The sequence below is a fragment of the Lonchura striata genome, chromosome 19, assembly GCF_046129695.1.
Source record: "Lonchura striata isolate bLonStr1 chromosome 19, bLonStr1.mat, whole genome shotgun sequence".
Taxonomy (NCBI): domain Eukaryota; kingdom Metazoa; phylum Chordata; class Aves; order Passeriformes; family Estrildidae; genus Lonchura; species Lonchura striata.
In genome coordinates, this window is record NC_134621.1 from 9267510 (window position 1) to 9291291 (window position 23782).

The window sequence follows — 23782 nt, forward strand, 5'->3', positions numbered from 1 at the left end:
CATGAGCAGCGCCGTGGTCCTCGCCCACCTCCCAGACCCCAGCAGCAGCTTCAGGGAAGACGCCCCCCGACCCCCTGTCCCGGGGGAGGAAGGAGAAGCACCATGCCCGCAACTCGCCAGCTCGTTTCTCCCCAAAAGCCAAAGCTTCAAGGCCATGCCGGTGCCTCCTGCCCCGCGGAGGAATGAGAACGGACTCGGGGAGCCGGAGGGCAGCGCGTCCCCAGACTCCCCTCTGGCCAGATGGACCAAATCCTTGCATTCCCTGTTGGGAGATCAAGATGGTGCCTATCTTTTTCGGACCTTTCTGGAAAGGGAAAAATGTGTGGATACCTTAGACTTCTGGTTTGCCTGCAATGGCTTCAGGCAGATGGACCTTAAGGATACCAAAACTTTACGAGTAGCCAAAGCTATTTACAAAAGGTACATCGAGAACAACAGCATCGTCTCCAAGCAGCTCAAACCTGCTACCAAGACCTACATAAGGGACAGCATCAAGAAGCAGCAGATAGATTCCATCATGTTTGATCAGGCACAGACTGAGATTCAGACTGTGATGGAGGAAAATGCTTACCAGATGTTTTTAACTTCTGATATATACCTCGAATATGTACGGAGTGGAGGAGAGAATCCCGCTTACATGAACAGCAATGGACTGGGGAGCTTAAAAGTTGTCTGTGGCTATCTCCCGACCTTGAATGAAGAAGAGGAATGGAGCTGTGCAGACTTTAAAAACAAAATCTTGCCTTCGGTAGTTGGACTATCCAGCAAGACGTTGAGGGTTACAGCGAATGTCAGAGCCACAGAAACGATCGAGAACGGATACAGGTAAGGGAACCCCTGGAAATTGTGCTTGGTTTTAACTTTAAGGACTTTGAGAGTGTTTTTCACCAGGCTGTTGGGGTGGGAGTCGAGGGGAGGCAGGGCTGACTGAAGGGCTCGGAGCACGGCTGCTTCCCCACACCTCCAAACACTGGAATTTGTGGGGTGTTGTCTGAGTGTGGGGTTTTTCCCCCTGTACAGAGCAAAACAGGATCCTGTGCTCTGAAGCCCTATTGGCTCTTTCAGTTCTTTTATAGATCAAAAACTTCATAGCAACTATGTCCTCCGGACATACGTTAATTATTGGTTCAGCTTTCAAACCTATTAAGAGCAGTAGTGGAGTGGATCACAGAGACACATGAATAATGTAACCTACCAGTTCCCCAACTCCACCATCAACCGGTGTTTAACGATGTTGGTTACGTGGGAAGCAATTGTGCGGTCGTGGAAGAGGAAATGTGTGCACTGACTGCATCAAACTCTGCAACTTGGGCAGAATCTGCTTTTATTTTGACGCTGTGTGTGTGTGTGATGTGCAGCTTCTGCATGGCGTGGGGTGTCGGTGTCATGTCAGAGCCACCTAGGGCGGTTTGGAGCCAGTGCATTCAGGAGGATCCCTCAAATTTGAGTTTTTAAGGTGGTAGAGGTATCATTCCGGGTGTGGAATGATAAATCTTTGGTGCCCTGGCCGTGAGCTCAGGGTTAGGCTGGTTGAGAGGTGGTTGTCCCCACGGGGATGTGGGGACGCTGTGCGGTGACAGCCTGTCCTGGTGCCCTGGTCCTGGGGTGCATCTGCATTGCCAGAGCCTTCTCTTTTGTTGGAAATGTTGATGGCACAGCGGTGTGAGGGTGAGGACAGCAAGAGCCATCTCGAAGTGCCGGGGGGGATGGGAAAGAGAGACTCTGATGAGCAAATGATGAGTTGTATAATCCTCTGAAAATGTATTCTTTCCTCTCCCCACCCTTGCCATAAATGTGGATTGTTGAATCAGGGCTGAGAGGAGAGGGCTCTGCTGCAGATGTGCGCTCTCCTCCGCCGGCCCGGCAGCCTGGGGGTTGGTATGGTGAGTGTTTGACATCTCGTTTACAGGAATTTTGAGAGTGTGCCTGTGATTCATGGACATCAAAGGGCATCGGGCTTCTCCCGGGGAGGCTTCGCTGGAGCGCTCCCCTCCTGCCCCCGGAGAGCTTCCAGCTGTGCCGTGGGGTGCTGGCAGGGTCCCCCGTGCCCCGGAGGCTGCTCCGGAGCCTCCTGGGTGCTCTGCCTGCCGGGGGCTGTCCTGCCAGCGGGCAGGATGGAGGTGCTGGGGGACAGAGGGATGCTCTGCATCCCGGCGTGGGGACAGAGGGATGTTCTGCATCCCGGCGTGGGGTTAGAGGGATGATGCTCTGCATCCCGGCGTGGGGACAGAGGGATGATGCTCTGCATCCCGGCGTGGGGACAGAGGGATGTTCTGCATCCCGGCGTGGGGTTAGAGGGATGCTCTGCATCCCGGTGTGGCTCCGGACCCTCCTGCCAGGGGCTGCGTGGGGCAGCGCTGGCAGCTGCTGTGTGGAGGGCTTGGTCTTTGGGATCCTCATCTCGTGCCTGAGCCTTTCTGCCTGAGCATCTGCTGTTCTCCAGAACTTGGTTTGAACTGCTGCCCTTCGCTGGCTTTCCAGGAGGGGGATGTTTGATGCTTTCATCTCGGAGCCTTTGTTGGGATTCAGAGCTGGAAGGGCTTGGCTGTATGTTCTACCAGAGCTGCAGGCCCTGCTAAACCCACATGTGCCTTGTCCAGGAGAGCTCTTGCAGTGCTGTGGCTGCTTGCCTGATTAGTGCTGGGCTTTTTTTCCGTTTCTTTTTTTTCCCCCCACTCTTTTCTTTTTTGTCCAGGGATTAATGCAGCTTGCTCCTCACATGTCAGATCTGCCCTCCTAGGACATTAGGTAGTGCGTTTTGCTTTGATCACCTTCTGTTGAATTTCCAGGAGCTTTTGCTCTCCACGGGGCCAAGAGATCTCAATGCAAAGAGAGGGGAGGTCAAGCTGAGATGCTGCTCAGTTCCTCCAGTTGTGCAGCCACTTGTGCGTGCATGTGCTCGAAGCTGATGAGCATATGGATGGGTTATCTCTCATCACTCAGCATTTAGGATCGCGGCTAGGATTGGAGCTGAAGCTTGCACAAAGTCTTTCCTGGTGAGTGGCCAAACCACACCTCCCTCATGTGTGTGTTGGAATTAAGGAATTTCTGCTCAGTGTGCTCTGGTTTCGAAGGGCTGTGCAGGCTCTGGCCGTTCGCTCCGGTGGGTTTCAATGTGATTATCCCAGCCAGAGCCCTGAGCCCACCTCAGGTGGGAGCACAGCGGTGCCAGGCCAGGCTGGTGCTCGCAGGGCAGAGCACCTGGAAATCCCCGGGCACGGAGTCACGGCCAAACCCTGGCAAACGGGAGACAGCAGGAACTGGACAGGCTGAGAGACTTTGTTTGGCCCCAGTGCCGGTGATGGACAGGAACAGGAGAAGTCAAGTGAAAACACAGAGTTTGCACCTGGCTGGGGAGCAGGCGCTTGCAAACTGCTGGCTGTGTATCTGGAGCCCTAATACAGGGAATATTTTAAAAGCAGGACCTCCCTCTTGTCCTCCCAGGCGACTCCCCTCCCCTCTGGGCTGTGGTGTGGTTAAAACTGGCCTCCCCACGCTGCTGTGCTGGACCTGGCCCCATGCTCCAGGAATTCCAGCTATTATTTATACGCGTTTCTAAATTTATCAGGCACGACTTTGTGTACACAGAGAGCTCCTCTTCCTTTGCTGTGCCGCCGGGGTAACGTGGCTTTGCTCAGCCCAAGGTGGACTCATCTGCCTCCCATTAGGCTCCAACATCAGTGGGACTGGCCTTGCTGGGGCTTGCAGATGGCCTTCTGCCGGCTCCCAGTGCTTCCTGGCCTTTGAAAGGACCCGCTGGTGCAGCTCCTTGTGTGTGAAGTTATTGGAACCAAGATTGGCTTCAATTATCAAAGTAAATGATGCCATTGTAAAGCTATGCTCCAAGCAGTGTTCTACAATTAGAGTGTGGAAGCTGTGATTAACATAGTTGTGTTAAAATATACTTTTTTTTTTTTCAGGTTTGTGCATGTGTGGTTTTTTGCCCTTTTTTTAATGTTTTTAAACCCATGGTTGCTCAGTGATGTTTGTCCCAAGAAAATACTTAATGAGATTCGGTGCTGCCTCCAACTGCTCCTTGTACAGTTTTTCTCTCCGTGTAAAAGCCTGTGGTTTGACCTGTTCAATTGCTTTTATTTCTAAAAGCAATCTGACAATAAAAAAAACCACCCCCCACACTTAGAAACTGCACCCTCATAACAGGGGATATAACCAGGAGCCCCTCTGAAATTTTCATGGCATTATAATACCTCTGATATGGCCATTGCCTAACATAGCAGAGAGAGAGAGTTACATGCTGTGTGTCATCGCATCAAGATAAGAATAGGCTGAGAAACATCAGACATTCTCCTTGAAGCTCCAGAGCAACTGCTACCTGACAGCTGAAAACACTTTGCATATTGAGTTTGGAGCTGGGCTGTGTTTGTGTGTGCAGCATCTGTGGCAGGAGACCACCGCTTTCCCTGGAATTTAAAACCCTTGCAGGCAACTTGATGCATCTGGGTGCAATTACTGGAGTAAGGTGGTCAAATTAAAAAAAGCAGGGCGGTGGGGGGGGAAATCCAAAAACATTAAATGTAGCAAAACAGCCCCCACTGGTTTTCTGAAAGGATAGGGAGAATTCTGTGGGGCGGTGAGGGATGAGGACTTTAAAAATATGTCAGCTTTAGGGGTTATTATTTTTTTTCCTTGTCCACGAGGTGTTGGTAGGTGAGTGATGCTGCAGTGCTGCTGGGAAGATGAGTTAGTTCCGGCCACTTTCTCTAATTATATGTTTGGACACACCTCCCTCTCCCTGTGCCATAGCCACACGGACCTGCTGCCTCCGCCCCCAGCTCAGCCTCTGCAGGGATGCTGCCGTGAGAGCAGCGTGCCAGATCCACCCCCTGGGTGTGACAGGGGTGACAGACACCTCCCAGCAAGGTGCTGGTCCTGTGCTGGGGAGCACCTGCACCCTGAGCCTCGTGGAGCATCCTGAGCCTTGTGGTCCTCAGATGCACTCTCAGGTGCTGAGATGGTTTCAGATCAAAGAGTGGGAAGAGCTGCATCCCTCACATGTTGACCCAAAAGCCCAGCAGGGCCCTAGGAGGGGTCTCTGGGACTGCACATCCCCCTGATCCAGAGCAGAAGACTCCATGGTTTTTAGAGGGACTTTCTTGTAGTAGCAGCAGGAAAACTTTGTTTTCACCCACATGTGGAATTCATTTGTCTTTGAAGATTTAACTTCTTTCCTGTGGCATTCCTTACTATCTCATTTTTTTCCCTTCTTCCCAGTTATATATTTTTTAACATCTTGATCTCCCCATCAGAAATGCCTTGGCCTCCTTGGAAAGGAATGCAGGCCCGGCTGGGCTGAATACCTGCCTGCAGCCAGCCCCACACTGCTCATACCAGAGAGGCCCATCTTCCCCACCAGCCTTCCCCCTCCTTTTTTCAATTTTTTTTCCCCTTCCCCTTATTTTTTAAAAACTTAAGCCTCACTGAGGCTTAAGCTTGATTTGTTGCTGGGGGAGGAGGGATGGGGTGATGGGGGCACAGGGATGAGGATGGAGATTGAGAGAGGGCAGTGGGAGGATGTTGCTGTCACTTCAACCCAGCTGGACCCTCCAGCCCCAGGGGGCAGGGAGATGGAAAGCCCATTAGAAAAAACCTGCCGAGCCTGCTGGCACATTCCTTAGGCCCCCAAGTCCTGGGTAAGTGGCCCTAATTATTAAAATCAGCAGTCCTTATCAGATGACATGGCCTTTTGCTTTGATATACAAAAGCAGAAGCTTAACAACCCCATCTTGCCCTGGAAGAGGAACAAAATGTGCACCTTAACATGCAGCTTCCAAACCTCCCTGCATAATCCCCTTATCACCTGCCAGGATATGTGTATTGGTCCTGGCTGGGAAGTTGGAGTGGTGGAGGCAGCGGGCAGGGGGATGCCCGGGCAGGGGGATGCCCGGGGGGCCCCCCATGCAGTGACCCTGCCATGGTGACCTGGCCCTGCTCCATCACAGCCTGTGTCACAGAGCTGCTCCTGGGTGCTCAGCTCAGACATCCAGGCTGGCCTTAGGGTTTGCTTTTCTAGGTGGGGAGGTGTTCGGGTCAGTAACCCACGTGCCCATTAATACAGATGTGCTGGCCTCTCCTCACATCTCCATCCACCCTCCTCTTCCCCACCCAACTCTATGCCAAAAAACACCAGTAGGAGGTTTTGCTAAAAGCTGGGCTTTTTGGTGTGTGTTTTACAGTGGAAATGTTTTTATAGTGCGTCCAGCCTTGGGAGGCCAGGCCTGGGTCAGCAGATCTCAGCCCTGCCCTGTCCCTCTGATGTGTGGGGGTCCTGCCCTGTAGGTCCAGGCAGTTCTCCTGGTTCAGGCAACAGACACCAATAACTTGTGTTTCCAAAGGGATCCTAACCCTTGTCTTCAAAGTAGATCTAAACATTGTTGGCTTCCTTCTTGTGACTTTCAGTGGGACTTGAGCTGTGAACTCCTTGGACTTTTCTCTGCTGGTGCCAACAGCAAAACTCCTGCTGACCTCAGCAGTGCAGTACCAAGCCTTAAGGCCTGAGCTTTTCTGGGTATCAAAGGATGCAGAGGCGCTTCCTGGGATTTTCTAGAGCACTTCAGAAGACACTAAAAGTCTTTAAGGTTGTGCTCTGGGTGTGTTTAGACGGAGTGTCCTGGTTTAGGCGGTGTGCTGGCTGAGGTCTGAGCAGCAGATGGTTGGTGGGCTCTGAAGAGGTTGAGCGTGGTTCCCATAAGGATGGTGCTGCCGTGTAGCCCAGGACTGGTGGTAACTGGGATCCTGTTCTGCCTGTGCCAGGTCCTTCAAGAGGAACGACCCCGTTAACCCCTACCACGTGAACTCGGGCTATGTCTTCGCGCCGGCCACCAGCGCCAACGACAGCGAAATCTCCAGCGATGCCCTGACGGACGACTCCATGTCGATGACGGACAGCAGCGTGTGAGTACCTGGTGCTGGCCATGTTTTGGGATGGGACACCTGCAAATCAGCTCTGTGGGGCTTAGGGGAGTGATGGGCATCACCCTGCTCGACCCAAAGGGGGTGTGTGCCCCAGCCAGGGCATGGCAGCCTTTCTCTCTCGCGCCGTCACCGCAGGTAGTGGATGCAGGGAAATCGGGAATCCCTCTCTTGCCGTTTTGCAACTGCAGCTGAGCAAACATGTTCTGCCCTGCCTCGTGGTGCTGCCTGACTAACCCAAGGAGTGAATGAATCTCCCTGAGCCTTTGTCTTAAGGCCAGGCTCCCTTAACTAGTTATCAGTCATCAAAGAGGAGATTACTTCCTGTAGGAAGTACTTTCTGTAATTAACGTTTGTCATTAGTGTCAGAATGTACATTAATAGGGCCAGTGACCCGAAGGGGCAAATAGCTGCTCATCTAGTGTGGCTGGGGCAGTCTTCAAAGAGCCATTTGGATGGAGCTGTATGGATCAGGTGTGGGTGTTTCAGGAGCATACAGGCATGAGAGATGATGCTGTGGCTGAGCCCAGGAATTGCAGGATCTGTCTTCTCCTGGCTGCTGAGGAGTGTGCAGCTGGCAGCAAGGTTTGACTGTCAGTTTGCTTCTCCAGCAGGGCAGAAATGGTGCTTTTCTTTCTGTAGAGAGGACAGTGAGGCTCACTTAGTGCTCCTAAGGACCATTTTCTTCAGCTGAGCAGAAGGCAGATGTTGCTGTTTGTGTTTCATGGTCTTCACTTAAGTGCTGTAGAAGAGCCCACGTGTAAGCAGAATGCTGCATTGCTGGTCTTTCATCTTGAAACTTCCTCAGTGTCTCTGTCAGACATGTCCAGTGGTCCCTGTGTGCTCCTCAGAGAGATTTTCATGCTGGGTTTTTGAAGTCAACATGCGTGAAGATGCACAACGGAAAACAGGATTTACCAAAAATCCTCGATGCATAAACAAAAAGCCCCTTTTTATTTTTTTTTTAACACACATGTGTGTTTTGAACTGATATTACGGGAAAAAAAAATAGTTTGTTGTCCCAGCAGATTCCCTTATTGAACAATATTGGCATTAAATAAAAGAGCTGAATCATAGGGTGACTTCTTTATTTCTTCTTGCTGGCTCTGGTTGTATGTGATCATGTGTCAACAGAGCATTCATTGGGTTAGTCATTTCTGGACCAGTGTAGGGTCACTTGGGATTCACAGGGCTAGGATTATACCCTCTCTTCACAGCAATGCCAATTGTAGGCCTTATACAGATGAGAGCACTGAGTGAGAAATAAAGTGCATGGTGGATGAAAGGCTTAACTGAATCGCTTTCAGCCCATTGTTAGTCCAGGGGAGCTTAGCGGGGATGAGAGGGCAGCAGCCCGCTTTGAAATTTGCTTGAACAAGTGAATAGGAGCTCCCCATAAAGCAGCGCCTGAAAGGAGCTGCCTGTTTTTTCCTGCTGTAACAATGGCCCGCGCAGGCTGTGAGAGTTTGGGGAAGCTTGGCTGGTGAAGCTGCCCGCAGCTCCGGGCTGGGGGCGCGGGCAGCCGGGGCTGGCACAGGGGCAGGTTTCCTGTGCCATGCTCCGGGCTGGCAGCACCCTGCGGCTTTCTGCAGCTGGGAGAGGTAAACTGGCACTTCTGGAGGCTGGGCTTAAAGGTGAGGCTGCTGCAAAACTTCCTTTGCAGAGGAGGAGGGCTGCTGGCAGCATCTCTGGAGCAGTTGGGATTTTTGGGTGCTCCTGGCACGGGCTCTGCTGGAAGCTGGAGGTGATGGGGGCACAGACCCTCCCTGGCTGAGCCCAGGTGCTCAGCCTGTCAGGTTTTATCCCCCTGGAACGGGGGCCTTGTTCTGTTCCAGCAGTGTGAATGCAAATTAGTTCTTTTGGCTCATATTGGTATCAACTGAAGAGGAAAAACTTGTTCTGGAAAAGTCTGTCAGACACAGCAGTAAAGTGAGTTTGGAGCTTTTTTTTTTTCAAATCTTAAGTCTGAACTGCACTGGGATTAGGAGAAATCTCCAAATAATGTGTAATCTGCCTTTTTTATTTTATTCCAGAAGCCAGGGATCGGTCTGTCCCTATATATTTTGTAGTAGCCACAATGCATCATGCAAATTTCTATTTCCATTTCTTGATTGGGGGGGGGCAGGGGGGGAGGAAAGGGGATATTTTTTTTTTATTTGCTTATATCTTATTTATGGATTTACTTTGGACACAGGGGAATGCTGCTGAGCAAACTTCAAATATTACCTTATCTTACAAACCAGGCTTTTGATGTTGGCAAGATCAGAGGCTTGTTTCAGAGCCGTTGCCAAATGAAGATGGGAGTGAATGCATATGCGCATGAGTCTGATATTTCAAAGCAGCAGTAAAACTACATTCAGGTTAGGTCAGGCACATCTGAGTCAAAAGGCTAAGATAATTGGCTCAGCTTAAATGGCAGCTGACTGGGTAGAAGACTTCAAACTAGTGTTTCCCCCAGAAACAGATTGGCTTAGCCCCAGCCTGGTTAGCTGAAATGTTTATAATTAAACTCTACTATTTAGTGCCTCAACTCTGTAGCTCTTCAGCCCGCAGCTTTTAGTAGCCAAGAAAGTGAGTGCAAGTGCTGGCTTTTGGAGCAGGGGAGAGGTGGCACCTGGAGAGCTGGGGTTAACCCTTGGCCTGCCCCGAAACCTCAGGTCAAGTTCAGCCCTTTCATTTCCAAGGAACTTTCCCCTGCTCAGCATTAGGGCTCCCCCTGCCCCCCATATCTCTTGCTGGTGGCTCCAGCTCCATCCATCTGTCCCTTCTGCAGTCAGGGCTCACTTGGTCACCCCTTCAACCCTGGCCTTGTCCATTTTCCCCCTGTTTTCCAGGAAGGGGTTTAGACAGCTCTCAGCAAAGTGGCTGCTGCAGTCCCTTCCCATTCCCCAGACCGACTTTCCCAAGCTGCTGCGCAGCCTTCCCATCCTGGAGAAATACCTCTGGGATTTTTTCTTTTTTTTTTTTTAAATTCTGCACGTTGTTACAAGTTGCAGAGCTCTTCTGCCAGGGCAGGGCTGTGGAAGCAGGGAGCTGAAGGTTTGATGTGGGGCTCTCTGCTGTAACCAGAGGAATTTTAGGGGGAAGGAGCAGTTCGTGTATCAACCTGAATCAGAACAAATAGTGAAGTGAGGAGCCCACGCTGTTGGGTCAGTGTTGCTTTTCCTCCTCCTTTACAAGTGAAGTCCAAACTCCTGCTCCATAGCCTGCCCCAGGACTGTCCCTTTGGGCAGAGATGATCCTTGTGGAGCTGGGAACTTGGGGGTACCCCACAAGGAGATGTGTGCCACAGCAGAGGGGCTGGGGACAGCACCTAGTGCTGGCAGAGGAGGAGGGAGGTGGGGAATGCAGGAGGGCTGCAGGACTGCCTGGTTGTATCCCTGTGGTGGACACACATTCCTTCAGCTGCTTCCCTGCTCCTCCCCATCTGGCCTCCTGGACTTCATGGACAGAGGACATCTCCTTTTCCACTGAGTGTGCTCATGGGATTCATCCCCTGGGTTCATATGCTCCTGCTGGCATTTTTACTTCCCTTTGAAATGCCTGTTTTACTGGGCATTCTCTGTGCTGAAGGTCTTCCCTAAGAGACCCTTGTCTGGGGAAGCCCCAGTTAACAAACACACCTCTGAAGGTGCAGGTGGTTTTGTCTGCACCTTAGATTTGCTTTTCCCCCATCCTCCCCTCAAACTAAGACATGTCATGTGCCCCCAGCCTCTTTGCCCCATGGGTTTATGGAGCAGAAGTGCTTCACAGGGAGGTGCTTGGTGGCCACCAGTGGCTGTGTTGGCTGTTCTGTGCTGGGCTGCTCCTCCAGAAAGCTCCTGGAGCCCCATGTTGTGCAGTGGGGGTATTGGACAATCAGCTGCTTTCATTTTCCTTGTCACTTGTGCTCAAAAACTTGTGTTTAGAAGAGGTGCTCACCTTGGGGCCTCAAGGGCCTCCCAGCATGCTCATTTTTATTATCAAGATTTTTCCAAGTTTATTAAGATGGGATTGTTCTCATCCTTCATTCCAGATTTTGCAGCTGAAGGCTTTGGCCAAGATCTTCACAAAGCTCTGCCATCCCCTGCTTGGAGCTTTGTGTGGTGGCATCTGATCATCCTCCTCCAGGGGAGGGACATGGTGCCTCTGGGAAGGTGTTCTGGTGTCTGCCCACCATCCCCGTGGCCACGGGAGGGGACAGGCAGGGACACTGTGCCACGCTGGCTCCTGTGGCAGCAGCGTGGGGCCAGCACTGTCTGCTCCTCTTTGGGCTGGAGTTATTTTCTCCTCTCAGGAGATGAGTCAGGTGTGGGGGCAGGTGGATGAAAGGGATGGCTCCGGAGATCAAGGTTCTTCAGGCAGTCTGAGGGAAGTGGTGGAATTAGACATTCAGGATCTCCAGGCGTGCTCTTCCGGCTGGCCCCGCTGTCTGTGGAAGGCCCTTTCATCCTCACTGGGGTGATTTTTTGTGTGGCCGGGTAAAGATGCCTGGAGTGGGACGTGCAGGGGGCTGTTCCCACTGGGTGCCTTGAGCTCCTGGCCTGGTCTCTCCTCGTGGCTTCCTGGCAGGAGCTGGGGTGGCTGTGGGCAGCAGTGTCCTGTCCAGAGGACAGGCCATGGCCGTGTTCACGCCCCGAGGTGTCCTGTACTGGCCAGCCTCAGGGCAGGGGAAACATCCTGGATCTTGAATGGGACTAGAGGTGGGGAGCAGCCTCTGGATGGCCATCCATCCTCAGCCTCGTCCTTCCACTGTGCCAGCAGTTCATGGGGCGTTCCAAGCTTGAGGAACATTGTGGTCCTAGAGAGCGTAGTTGGATGGGGAAAAATGTGAAATTAAAGGTCAGAAGCAGAAACGTGGTGTTGGAAGGGCCTTGGAAGTGAAGCTGATGGGATCTTTGGACGTCTGCCATGTGGAGTTGCCTTCAGCTTTTCAGCCTTTGCTTAATTACTGCACATCCATGTGCATCCTTTGGTGACACAGGCACTTCCCACACCGCCGGATATTTGAGGCTTCGGGTGACATCCAGAGGGCTCAGCACCTCTGGGAACGAGGGCCTGCACCTGCCTGGGTGGTTCCAGAGGGGATGGAGAAGTGTCTCAGGGCATGGGGACAGCCCCAGCTGACGGTGGCCTCTCTTCCATGTGCAGAGATGGGATCCCCCCGTACAGAATTGGGAGCAAGAAGCAGCTCCAGCGGGAAATGCACCGGAGCGTCAAGGCCAACGGACAAGTTTCTCTACCTCATTTTCCGGTGAGTCCAGGAGGGAGCTGCAGGGTCTGGGTGGGCTGTGGGAAGTGCTAGGGCTGGGGACAGGCACACGTGGAGGGAAGGGAGCAGGGGAGGAGAGCGTTCCCACCCCAGGCTGGTGCCAGAGGAGAGGTGCTGCTGGGTGTTGGGCCGTGTGCTCTCAGCATCGTTCCAAAGCCCTGCTTGTGCATGGGCACATCTTGGTCCCTCCTGAAACCACCTGCTCATTAGGAGTTTTCAGGGGTGCTGAGTTTGTCCTGTTGGTTAAACCCCAAGTGGAGATGTCCCAGTTGGGTGTAGTGGGAGCCTTGGCTCTGGCTGCCACCCTGACACTGCTGTGGTGCTGGTCCTCGTGCGCATCGCTGCGAGAGCTGAGTGTGAGAGCTGGGGGCCAGCAGGAGCTCCCAGAAGAGAGAGCTGGCAGCAGATCCCTGCCTGGCTTTGTGGGGTTCTGATGCACAGTGCTGCCCTGCTCTTCAAAATTAACTCACTGACTTGCTAATTCAGTTGACTTGCAGCCTCTCGATTCCTGCAGTGAATAAACTGTTTACACAGACAAGTGTAAACTTATCTTGTCTTGAGATTAATATGGTAAAATTCCTTTTTCTGCTGTCTAAAGCAGCAAGAAGTCATAGATGATATTTCTGGTGGAAGGTCGGGGGGTGGTTTATGTGGTTTTTCTTTTTGGTATTTTTTTTTCTCCTTCCTTCCTAAAGAAAGTTCTATAGCCTCAGCTTGTAAATTAGATTATTTTGTCCCAGGGCGTGCAAATCGACTTTCTCTGTAAGGCAGTGCTTTGATCAGGGACTGAATAGAGCCAGCTTGTGTAAGAGTGACAATTTCCAGCAGAGTGGCCTTTTTCTACCCTCACATCATTTCTGGAGCTAAGTGGTTGCCGGAGAGAGGCCCCACCTCATCTGGTGGGTAGTATGTGAAAGAGTTGGCAGTTCAGCTTTCTGCTTTCGGGGGGGGAGAAAGAGAGAGAGTGGGGGCGAGGAGTGGGGTGTGTGGGGATGGCAGGAGGGAGGGCAGAGTCAAGTGGGTGGTTTCTTTTTCCTTTTTTTTTTCCTTTCCTCCCCTTTTCCTGCCATGTTTGCTTCTTTTGGCAGAAATTCGCGTTTTGCCTTTTTATATTCTGCACTTGATTTGGAGATGTTCCCTTTTTCCCTTGATAGATCTGCTTGAGGCAGCCAAGCTCAGCAGTGTAGCACCGCTAGCCTGCAGCAGCTTTCTTCATTTTCTGTACAAAGAGATGGAGGGGGGGGAAGAGATCTAGGACACTGTTGAGACAACACTACCTCAAAGGTGCCCAGTGTGTAGCCAGGAAATAAATTACCAGCACTTCTCTGATCTGCAACCGTTTGACTTCTTTTTTTTTTTTTTTTTTTTTTCCTCCCTCCTTTCCCTTTTTCTCCCCCATCTTATTTTTTTTAATTTCCAACTCCTTTCTGTTTATACTCACTTTATTCCTTTAGTTAAAGTCTCTCTCCCTCCCACCTCAGAGGTTTTTTTTTTTTTTTTTTTTTTTTTTTTGATGTTTGACAACAGTCTTTGAAGATTTTCTACTTCAGAGTAGCTACTGATGGGCTGGTTGTACTACAGAGAGAACAAGCGGGGTTCCTCAGAGTGCGACCAACTGCTCCTGCCGAAGGCAAACGCTGGTGGGGAGGATGTCACTCCATGAGGCCACAGCACTAGCTCATAAAAATCCAGAGCAGACCATGCCTAGTTGCGGTCGTCTTTTCATCCAAACATGGAGACACAACAAGCGTAGCGGGGCCGGCGATGCCGCGGCGGCGAAGCGCCCGCGCCCCGCGCCGCCCGCTAAACATTGCCTTGTGCCTTCTGTCCCCGCTCCTTGTAGAGGACCCACCGGCTTCCCAAGGAGATGACCCCGGTGGAGCCAGCTGCCTTCGCCGCCGAGCTCATTTCCCGGCTGGAGAAGCTGAAGCAGGAGCAGGAAACCATGGACTGTCTGGAGGAGAGGCTGCAGCAGATCAAGGAGGTAGGATTAGCGTTCCCAGAGCTTCGCGTGCCACCCGGCCGGTGGGAGGGGGCTGTTCCCTGCCCGCGGGGTGGCAGAGGGGACGTCCAGGTGGAGGGGACGTCCAGGTGGAGGGGACGTCCAGGTGGAGGGGATGTCCCTGTGCACACCTTGGCGCTCCCAGCCCCTTCCACTCATTGCCTGCCATCCCTTGTCTGGCAGGACGAGGAGAAGGAGGGCTCCGAGCTCCCTGCCAGCCTGCAGAGCAGTCGGGACGTGGCCAACCCCCAGCACCCGCTGTCGCTCCTGCCCTCGGGCAGCTACGAGGAGGACCCCCAGGCCATCCTGGACGAGCACCTCTCCCGCGTGCTGAAGACCCCCGGCTGCCAGTCGCCCGGCGTGGGCCGGCACAGCCCCCGCGCCCGCTCGCCCGACCGCCTGCCCACGGGCAAGCTGCCGCCCGGCACGGCCTCGCTGGCCGCCTGCGCCCTGCTGGGCAAGGGCTTCATCACCAAGCAGACCACCAAGCACGTCCACCACCACTACATCCACCACCACACCGTGCCCAAGACGAAGGAGCAGATCGAGGCCGAGGCGGCGCAGCGGGTGCAGTGCTGCTGCCCGGCGGGCGGCGACTACTACTGCTACCCCAAGTGCAAGGGCCACCCCAAAAACACTGACCCTCCTCTCTCCCCGCTGGAACCCTTCGGGTAAGTCACCAGCACCTCCATGGCAGCCACCCCAAACATCACCCATCGTCCTGCTGTGCTGGGGCTGGTGGGGACGGGGGCTGACCGTGGCTCGTGTCCCTTTCTGCCACCAGCAGGACGGGGACGCTGCTGAAGAGGCCGGGCCGAGGCGTGGACAGCGTGGCCCCGGCGGCCGGGGACGGGGGGCTGCCCGGCCCCGGTGGGGTGCAGCTCCCGGGGGGCGAAGCGGATCGGGCGCAGAACGTCTGGCAGTGGATGCTGGAGAGCGAGAGACAAAATAAGCACAAGGCCCATAGGTAAATACGCAGCTGTCTACAGCAGTATCGCTCCCGGTAAATATTTATATATTACATGGGCTGTCTATTTTTACAATCGCTAAAAACAAATGAGACTCTTTGCTCCTCCGGTTTAATATAAAAGCTGTTCCGCAGAACCAGAAAAACCACAAAAATGTCATGTTTTTGGCAATAAACCTCCTTTCATGTTATGACAGACTTTTGAGAGGGAGCGAGCAGAATAGGAGCTGCTATTAAAGTCATATTTTCCAGCTTTTCTAACCCGACTTCTTCCCTTCCCCAAGCACACAAAGCACAAAGAAGGCCTACAGCTCCGACTGCACCAAGGGGGCCCCCGGCCGCCACCACCCGTGGGGGACGGGCGGCCACCCCCGCGGGGCACAGCCCGCCCACCCCTTCGTGCAGGACCCCGCCATGCCCCCGCTGACGCCGCCCAACACCCTGGCCCAGCTGGAGGAAGCGTGTCGCCGCCTGGCTGAGGTCTCCAAGCCGCAGAAGCCACGGTAATGGCCACGGCGAGGACGGGGCTGGCGAGCTTCTGTGCGTGGATGGGGATGTGTCCTGCCGGCCCAGGCAGAGGGATGGCCACAGGGACATGGGACAGCCGTGGGGACATGGGACATCCGTGGGGACGTGTGACACCCACGGGGCTGTGTGACACCCACGGGGCTGTGTGACAGCCATGGGGACATGGGACAGCCATGGGGACATGGGACAGTCACAGGGACGTGTGACAGCCACAGAGCCGTGTGACAGCCACAGAGCCGTGTGACAGCCGTGGGGACGTGTGACAGCCATGGGAACATGGGACACCCACGGGGATGTGTGACAGCCACAGGGATGTGTGACAGCCGTGGGGCCATGTGTCAGCCGTGGGGCTGTGTGACACTCACAGGGACCTGTGACACCCATGGGGACATGTGACAGCCTCCTGGCCAAGCCTGGAGGACGAGCCTCTGTGTTCCAACCCCACCCTGCACCGGCACAAATAGTTGCAATCTGAAGCTATTGCTTCCACTCTTTTGATGGCTGTAATTTGCCCGTTTTTCCTCTGGGACGGGCTCCAGCTACATACCAAGTGGGGAATTGGACTGGTTATCGTTCATTTGGGTATGGAAGGATAAATTAGCCCACAGCATTTTTAATTCTTCCTTTGATTGTTTACAACATGTGAGGCTTGATACAAAGAGTGAACTTAACGACCCACAGGAGACTTCAATTAAGAAGATTATATTTCAACAATTTTTTTCTTAAAGTTGTTTTTTCTCTTTTTTTTTCTCTCCCCTCCTTCTTCCCCACTTGCTTTCCCCCTCCCCACTTCAGATGTTCAACCTCAAATCAGCAGAGGGACCGAAACCACTCCGCTGCCATTCAGGGGGGAAGCTCCCCTTTCTGCAATGCAAGTCTAACAACAGAAGAGTGAGTATTGCACGTGCAGAAAAGGAATGGGAAGTAAAAAAAAGTATATATATAATAATTATATTTTCATTAAATGGATTGTGCTTTGAAAGGAGAGGAAATTCTTATATCTGAAATTTCCCCTTTCAAACATTCTTCTTAAAGCAAGAACAAAACATTTTCAAATCTTGTCTCCGGCTCTTTTTAACTTGCATTCCTGTAAAGTGGACAAAGATTGGATTAGTCTAATTACAGGATGGTTCTTTTAACAAGAAATCTGCTACAGAGAGGTCTAAAATGGCCTAAATAATTAAAGTTTTCTTTCTTACCCTCTTCATCTTAAGCAATGAGTAATGTTTGAAGTCCAGACTGAGCCACCTGACTAGAGCCTTTCATTTTTAATTGGTTGACCTTAAGTCCACCAGCTGTCTTTGCTAGCAGCTTTTTTCTGAAACCACTCTACAAAGACTTAGAACAAATTAGGAAGACTAAATTACTGCGGACTAACACTTTGTGACCTTTTGACATGCCAAGTGTACATTGCCTCAGAAGCAGTTGTAGATTTGGCTGCATGGTATTCACTAGAGTGTTGCCATTTTGCTGGGTAATATTGTTTTAATTAATCTTTAAGAAGCGTTGCTTGGGTGCAAATGGCAGAATCCAGTTAATTTTATCCTCACTGGGAAAAACAAGATTACCTGGGTGCTGAGGGTGGAGCATCTGGCAGGGGGCTTGCTTTGGGGCCTGGTGGTTGCAGGTGGGTTTGGGCATGAGGAGATGTTTTATGTGAGGGCAGATGAAAAGAGCTTTTAAAATCCTGGGGGTGTAGTCCTGGGGCTGGCTGGGGTGGGTGAGCCCAACCTCCATCCCTCAGCTCCCCCTCTGCCATGCCACGATCCCGAGGGGGAATGGCTTCAAGCTGAAGGAGGCTGGATTTAGGTTGGATATTAGGAAGGAATTGTTCCCTGGCAGGGTGGGCAGCCCTGGCACAGGTGCCCAGAGCAGCTGTGGCTGCCCCTGGATCCCTGGCAGTGCCCAGGGCCAGGCTGGAAGGGTTGGGAGCACCCTGGGATGGTGGCAGGTGTCCCTGCCCATGGCAGAGGGTTGAAACTTGATGATGTATAAGGTCTGTTCCAACCCAAGCCATTCTGTGATTCCCACTGTGGAAATCCAGCTGTGCAAACACATCCCAACCAATTCCCAGGCAGTACAGGAATATCTGATTTTCAGGGTATTTCTGACAGCATTCCCCAGCTCCACTGCTGGTTGGAGTGAGGTGAAGCAGCCTGTTCTCAAATGGAAAACCAGAGAGTTTTGTGTGTGTTTTCTGTTTTGCAGTCACAAAGAGCCAAAGAAACTGCCAGTTGTTCACACCTCTCAGTCTGGTGAGCTGGTTGTCACCTATTTTTTTTGTGGAGAAGAAATTCCCTACAGGAGGATGTTAAAGGCCCAGAGCCTGACACTTGGGCACTTTAAAGAACAGCTGAGCAAAAAGGGAAATTACAGGTGAGAATGTGTGATTTGTTTGTTCTTTAGTGTGTTACAACAAGTCAGAAGAATTAGCAGATATTTTGCATGGCTGCTGCAGTGACTCTTTGGATTTTCAGAGGCTGTGGATCTGCTTAGTCTCTTCCCACTCAAAGCAGGAGCAACTGGAGATGGAGAGAGGAGCCTTGGCTGTAGGGCCACCTCCTCCTTTCCACCCCAGCCTTTTCCAGTTGCATTAGGACCTGTGCTCCAGCCCTTCTCCAAAAAGATTCAATAGCAGGGAAATGTGGGGTGGCTTTGTGGCAAAGGCACGGATCAGTGGGATCAGGTTCCAAACTGGGGTCAGTGCTCACCTGGGTGCTGGCCTCCTGCTTTCCCTACTGTTGAACTGTTTCATTTTTGATTATTTTTTGCAATGGTGTGGCCATAAATGGTGGTCAGTGATGGGCTGAGATGGTGCTGCTGAGGGACGTGGAGATGGAGCTCACTCCCTTTTCATTAGAGAGGAAAAAACCTCTGCCCTGCAGGGAAAGCTCCACCAGCAATACCCAGTTCCTCCTCAGAAACACCAACAATCCCTGCTGCTCTGGTTCCTAGCGCCCATCTCCCAGTTTAACCAGTTTGCTGCTTCTTCTGCTCAGTTGGCTGCCTTGGCTCAGCTGTGGCAGGAGCCTCACATTGGCTTTTTTGGCTGCCCTTTCCCAGTGGATCTGGGCACCCTTGGGATGCTCTGTTGGCCACTTCTCCAGGGCTATTTTTTTTTTTTTTTTTATTTGCGCTGAATTTGGTGTTGCTTCAGAGAGCTGTGTGTCCTGCCCTGTAACTAGCAGCCTCTGATTTAACCCACAAATGTTCTTTTTGGTTTGGTACAAGGAATTCCCAGCTTGCTGCCTCGTCACTGGCCTCTCTCTAGGTGTGGAAATTCCACCTGTTCAGGCCAGGGGTTGGTGACCCTGGGCACTCCCAGGCTGGGGGATGCCAAGCTGGGATCTCTCCATGGCTCTCGCACAGTGAGGCTGAAATATTCCAATTTCTCTCCAAACCATCTTTGCAGCCCACCCAGCTGCCATTGGATGGCACCAACCAGCAAGTGCATCCAACCTGGACACCCTGCAGGATAATCCCTGGGCTTCCAGCACCCTTGTGCCATTTTCCAGCCCCTAAAGCCTGTTCCACCGTGCTCCTCCTCATTTGCAGACCAGTTTCCATGGCCTCAACGCTGCTGTGCCACTGCCCAGTGGTAGTCCCAATTCCTCCCCAAAAAACCCAAATTTTTTATTGTTTGTTGGTTTTCTGTGACATTTTTCATGTGATGCCCAAGTGCAAGACTAGGCTCCTGAAACCTCTGTGGCCCAAAAGCCCCTCCAGGTGCAATTATTTGTGCCTTGTCGGACTGTAATTACTTTAGAAAATGTTTTTAAGTGACTGACAAGGATGAAACAACGTTTTGCTTAGATCTCACCCCTTTACACCTGGGTAAAGACAATACAGAAATTTATAAAAGGAATTTGGGTACGTGCCCAGTATTTTATCTTGCACAGACACAAGGTGAAACTAATTACACAAATGTGTGTACCTCCAGGGAATCATTTTGATCTAAGCTTTGACTTTTGGCTGGACTTTGAGTGAAACTGCGGGTGACCTTCAGGGGAGAGGTCCGCAGTGCCCGGAGTGGCGTGTGTGTTACGGGGAGGCACTAACTAGACTGCTTTGGTCACATCTGGCATTGATTTCTTTTTAAGGCACATTTAATAAGCATGTCTTTGAAGCCCTTGCCTTTCATTTAATGCACAAAGACATGCAGAAATGCTCCACTCTCCAAATTCTTTATTGATTGGATCAGTTTGCGAGGCGGGTACCTCGGGCTCCCGCGATGCCAGAGCCCCGCCGGGGAAGCGCTGCCTTGGCTTTCCCCATCTTCCCCGCCAAAAAAAAAAAAAAAAAAAAAAATTAAAAAAGGGAATTAAGCAGTGATTTAATACTGATGGCGTTAACAAAAAACAAACATACACGCACAGAAAAAAGTGGGTGGTGTCGGGTAATCTGGGGATGGCAGTGGTTCAAGACAGAGCTGCAAGGCCGGGCCCGCGTGCCTCGATTGGTGCCAGATGTCCCAAAAAATAAAATTAAAAAAAAAAAACCAAAGCTTGCCACATTAAATATGTTTCAATGGAAAGCCCATTGCTGAGCAAATGAGAGCAGAGTGACTTGTTTGAAGATGTTATGGGGGTGTTTTTTTTTTTTCTTTCTGCCTTGCCTCCTCCTTGTCTTATTTTTCCCTATTTCTCTGCAAAATAAGGTTGTAATTATGTAAAAGGTCATAGCGTGTTTTCTCAAATAAAAATTTTGTAAACACAGCCAGGGCTTGGGCTTGGGGAGGAAGTTCTTGGGAAGACAGGCTGTTATCTGGACAGGGGAGAGGGAAGGGAAAGTTCTTTGTAACTCATTCAAACTTTCCTTGGGTTTTTTGGGTTTATTTCAAGGCTGCTGTCCTGGGGAGTTGTGGCCTTGACCTGTAGCTTGGGAAGTTGGTGGGAGTTGGGCCATTGACTTCCCTGAGTGCAGGCTCTGAAGGACTCAAATAATATGTTTTTTCCTTGCTGAACCATTAAAGATGCAACATGTGTCAGTTCTGCTTGGAAAGACTTCACAAAAATACATCCTAAACATAGCTGGACTAATTGGAGGTGGTTTTATCTCATTGACTGAAAAGAGGAATCTTATCTCCCCCTACCAAAGTAATTTTAATGTCCCTGAAAATAAAGAGATATTTTTAAAATGCATCATAAAACAAGTCACTAAATAAAAATGTCTGATTCCAGGGCCCTGCTATGGCTCTTCCAGTTTTAGTAGTAAAAGTGAGCTTAATTTGATCTCCTTTGCCATCCTAAAGAAAATCATAATTACAAGCCCCTTTCTTGCTGACAAACATCTGCCAACCTAAGTTGTCTGGAAGCTACAAGGGAGGGGTTAGTTTTTTTATATATATATATATATTTTTTTTTAATATAGATACATATTTTTTTCTTTATAATCCATCTGCTGGGATATTTTCCATCCCTGGCAATCAGATGGCAAAGGGAAAGCAGGAATCTCCAAGGAGGTGTTGGGCGGCAGACGGACAGACTCCCTAAATGCTACCCCTCTGAATGGAAGCCCTTCATTTGTGCATATGCAATTAAGCAGCCTTAGAAGGAAGAAAGCTCCAAACGGGATAAAAGGAACCTTTAATCAAGAAGCTGAACGGTCTAATTCAGGATAATAGAGGGGTCCTTACTGTTTGACACAGGAGGGGTGGGGGTGCTTTTTGTCTCTGCAGCGTTGGCTTCATGATCTAACGACCCGGAGCAAAAGAGCAGGAATGCAGGACACTGCTACTTGACCTCCCCGTGTCACGGCCCTGGGGCTGGACCAGGCTCTCTCTGAGTGCTCCTGAGCCTCGGGAAGCAGAGCAGGAGTTTGTGTCCCTCAGCTTGCACCCGGGAATGGGGTTGTTCCAAGCCCGGGATGTTTGTTCCAGCGGGGACACGGCAGAGTTTCAGCTCCTGCGTTGCAGGAAGCTGGGATGGTTTGCTTTTCATCCATCCTTTTAATAACAGTTGCTAATTTTAATGTTGGGCTTCAGCTTTGAAACAAGAAAACACATGAAAGAAAGAAGGTGGGGAGAGAGGGGAACCTTAAGAAATGCTTGGCTTTGAAATCCTATTTATTTATTTTTAAATGAGATATTTGACCAGAAATCGCCACGCTTTCTAATTTTCTTTATGGCTGGGGATACCCACTGCCAGTGTGTGTAATCTGCTCACTGGAGAAGCTGTTGTCAGCCCTGAGGAGCATTCACAGCCCTGCTCCTTCCATCCCACCCCATCCCTGCAGCCCCAGGGATGCTTTCAAACCACCAGACCCGAGTGTTCCTGAAGGAGCATCCTCAGGAGGGAGAGGTTGGAAACATCGTGGTTATAAAAGAACCAGCAAAGCATCCTTTGCCTTTTAACCTTCTGATTTATTTGGCTTTTAACCCGTGTTTTAATTCTCCTTGCCACAGATACTACTTCAAAAAGGCCAGTGACGAGTTTGACTGCGGGGCGGTGTTCGAGGAGGTTTGGGAAGACGAAACCATCCTGCCCATGTACGAAGGAAGGATCCTCGGGAAGGTGGAAAGGATCGATTGATGGCATCTGCGTTTCTCAAGGAAGCTTAACCTAGGAAAATCTTTGGACACACAACAGTAGTGATGACAAGGAAAGAGGAGGGAAAAAAAAAAAAAAAACAACCACTCTGAAGGAAAAGTTTTGAACCAATGAAGAAAAAAAAAAAGTGAAGTCTATGAAGACTTTGCTGAATTAGCCTTAGAGGAAAAAAAATGGCATTTATTATTCATGAGTTGGGTACTGAGATGATAAAAACCCTGGACTATTTATTAGAAACATGACCACTGTTGGCTATTGGAGATGCAGACCGTGTTTGTGAGACTTCCATACATAATATATGATTTCCTGGGGATCTGAAATCTATGGACTAAGAGAAACTGTGTATAGCTTACCTTAACAGTAATCCTTATTGATATTTATTGAACAGTCTGTTTTCCCTTAAGTCCAGTTTTTGGATATGCTGCTTTAACAATGGAGAAGAGAGGGGCTGGGAAGTGGGGTGAGGGGAGGAAGGAGTATTTTTATTTTTTTACGTTTTCCCACTATCTAAAATTTAGGAGTTTGGCGATGAGCACATTGATTTTTTTTTTTTTTTTTTGAAGGGGGAGAAGGGAAGGAGTGAGGTCATGCCCAGTATTTCTCCGAGTGAAGATCAAACTTCCCTAAAGAAATAATATTAATAATAATAATAATAAAAGCCGAAATAAAAATCCATTCACTTAGAGACCGGTGCATTATAATCTATGCTGCTCTAATTTGAAAATAAAGGTCTTAAGCATTAACTCTATTTAGATGCAATATAACAATGACAACAGCAACAGGTTATTTTGTCCATGGATTTTGGCGGGGTGAGGTTTTTGCCTTGCTGCTCTCAGTGGTGTCCAAGGTAGAGCAAAACCCCAAGCTTGGGAGGGCTGTAGGAGCCATCCTGTTCCTGTGTCCATATTTAGCACAGCACGAGGTTAAATCCTGCTGGATTCCACAGAGCTGAAGGTTTTTAGCTGTTCAGTGTTGGCACTACTTGTGTGCTGGGCTTTGGTTGGGGTTTTTCTTCTGGCTGGGTTTTTCTCTGCCTCACCTGGAGCCCCCAGGGGCTGTGGGAGATGTGGGTGAAGGCTCTGGAGCTCTCTGGGGTGGGGTTTTTGGGGCAGAGCAACTCTTTGCCGAGAAGGACCTTGCATTTCAACAGTTGGGTTTTGTGTTGATTAAGTTAATCTGTGCATTCTGTTTGCCATTGCTACTTTGTGTAAGTCTGTATATATTGTAGAAAATGTATGGTGGAAATATTAATACACTATCTCTAGTGTTTTTTAATTTTAATCAGTACAGTACCTGTGCCTGCATGGTGTTACTGACCATGCTTCGCCCTATATTCAGGGTTCAAGCTTTCCCTTGTTTGTTTAAGGGGTTTATGTATAAATATATTTTATGCCTTTTATTACAAGTCCTGTACTCATGACTTTTGCCATGGCATTTTGTTCTACTTATACTGTAAATTATGCATTATAAAGAGTTTCATTTAAAAAAAAATACTTGGTACAATAATTATTGTAATTAAGAGATGTAGCCTTTATTAAAATTTTATATTTTTCAAA

At 50.5% G+C, this 23782-nt stretch overlaps 1 protein-coding gene across 2 annotated transcripts; it reads left to right on the forward strand.

Moving 5' to 3' along the window:
- Nucleotides 1-23782, forward strand: AXIN2 (axin 2). Of its 2 annotated transcripts, none has more exons than XM_021537041.2 (10): nt 1-825; nt 6772-6912; nt 12061-12163; nt 14025-14165; nt 14367-14854; nt 14968-15150; nt 15435-15653; nt 16474-16569; nt 17887-18054; nt 22082-23782. In XM_021537041.2, exons 1-10 carry the CDS (start codon nt 2-4, stop codon nt 22206-22208), a joined length of 2490 nt encoding a protein of 829 aa, XP_021392716.1. In that variant the 5' UTR covers nt 1; the 3' UTR covers nt 22209-23782. The 2 variants fall into 2 exon arrangements, with proteins under 2 accessions (XP_021392716.1, XP_077643520.1); XM_077787394.1 differs by having other exon boundaries at nt 14971-15150.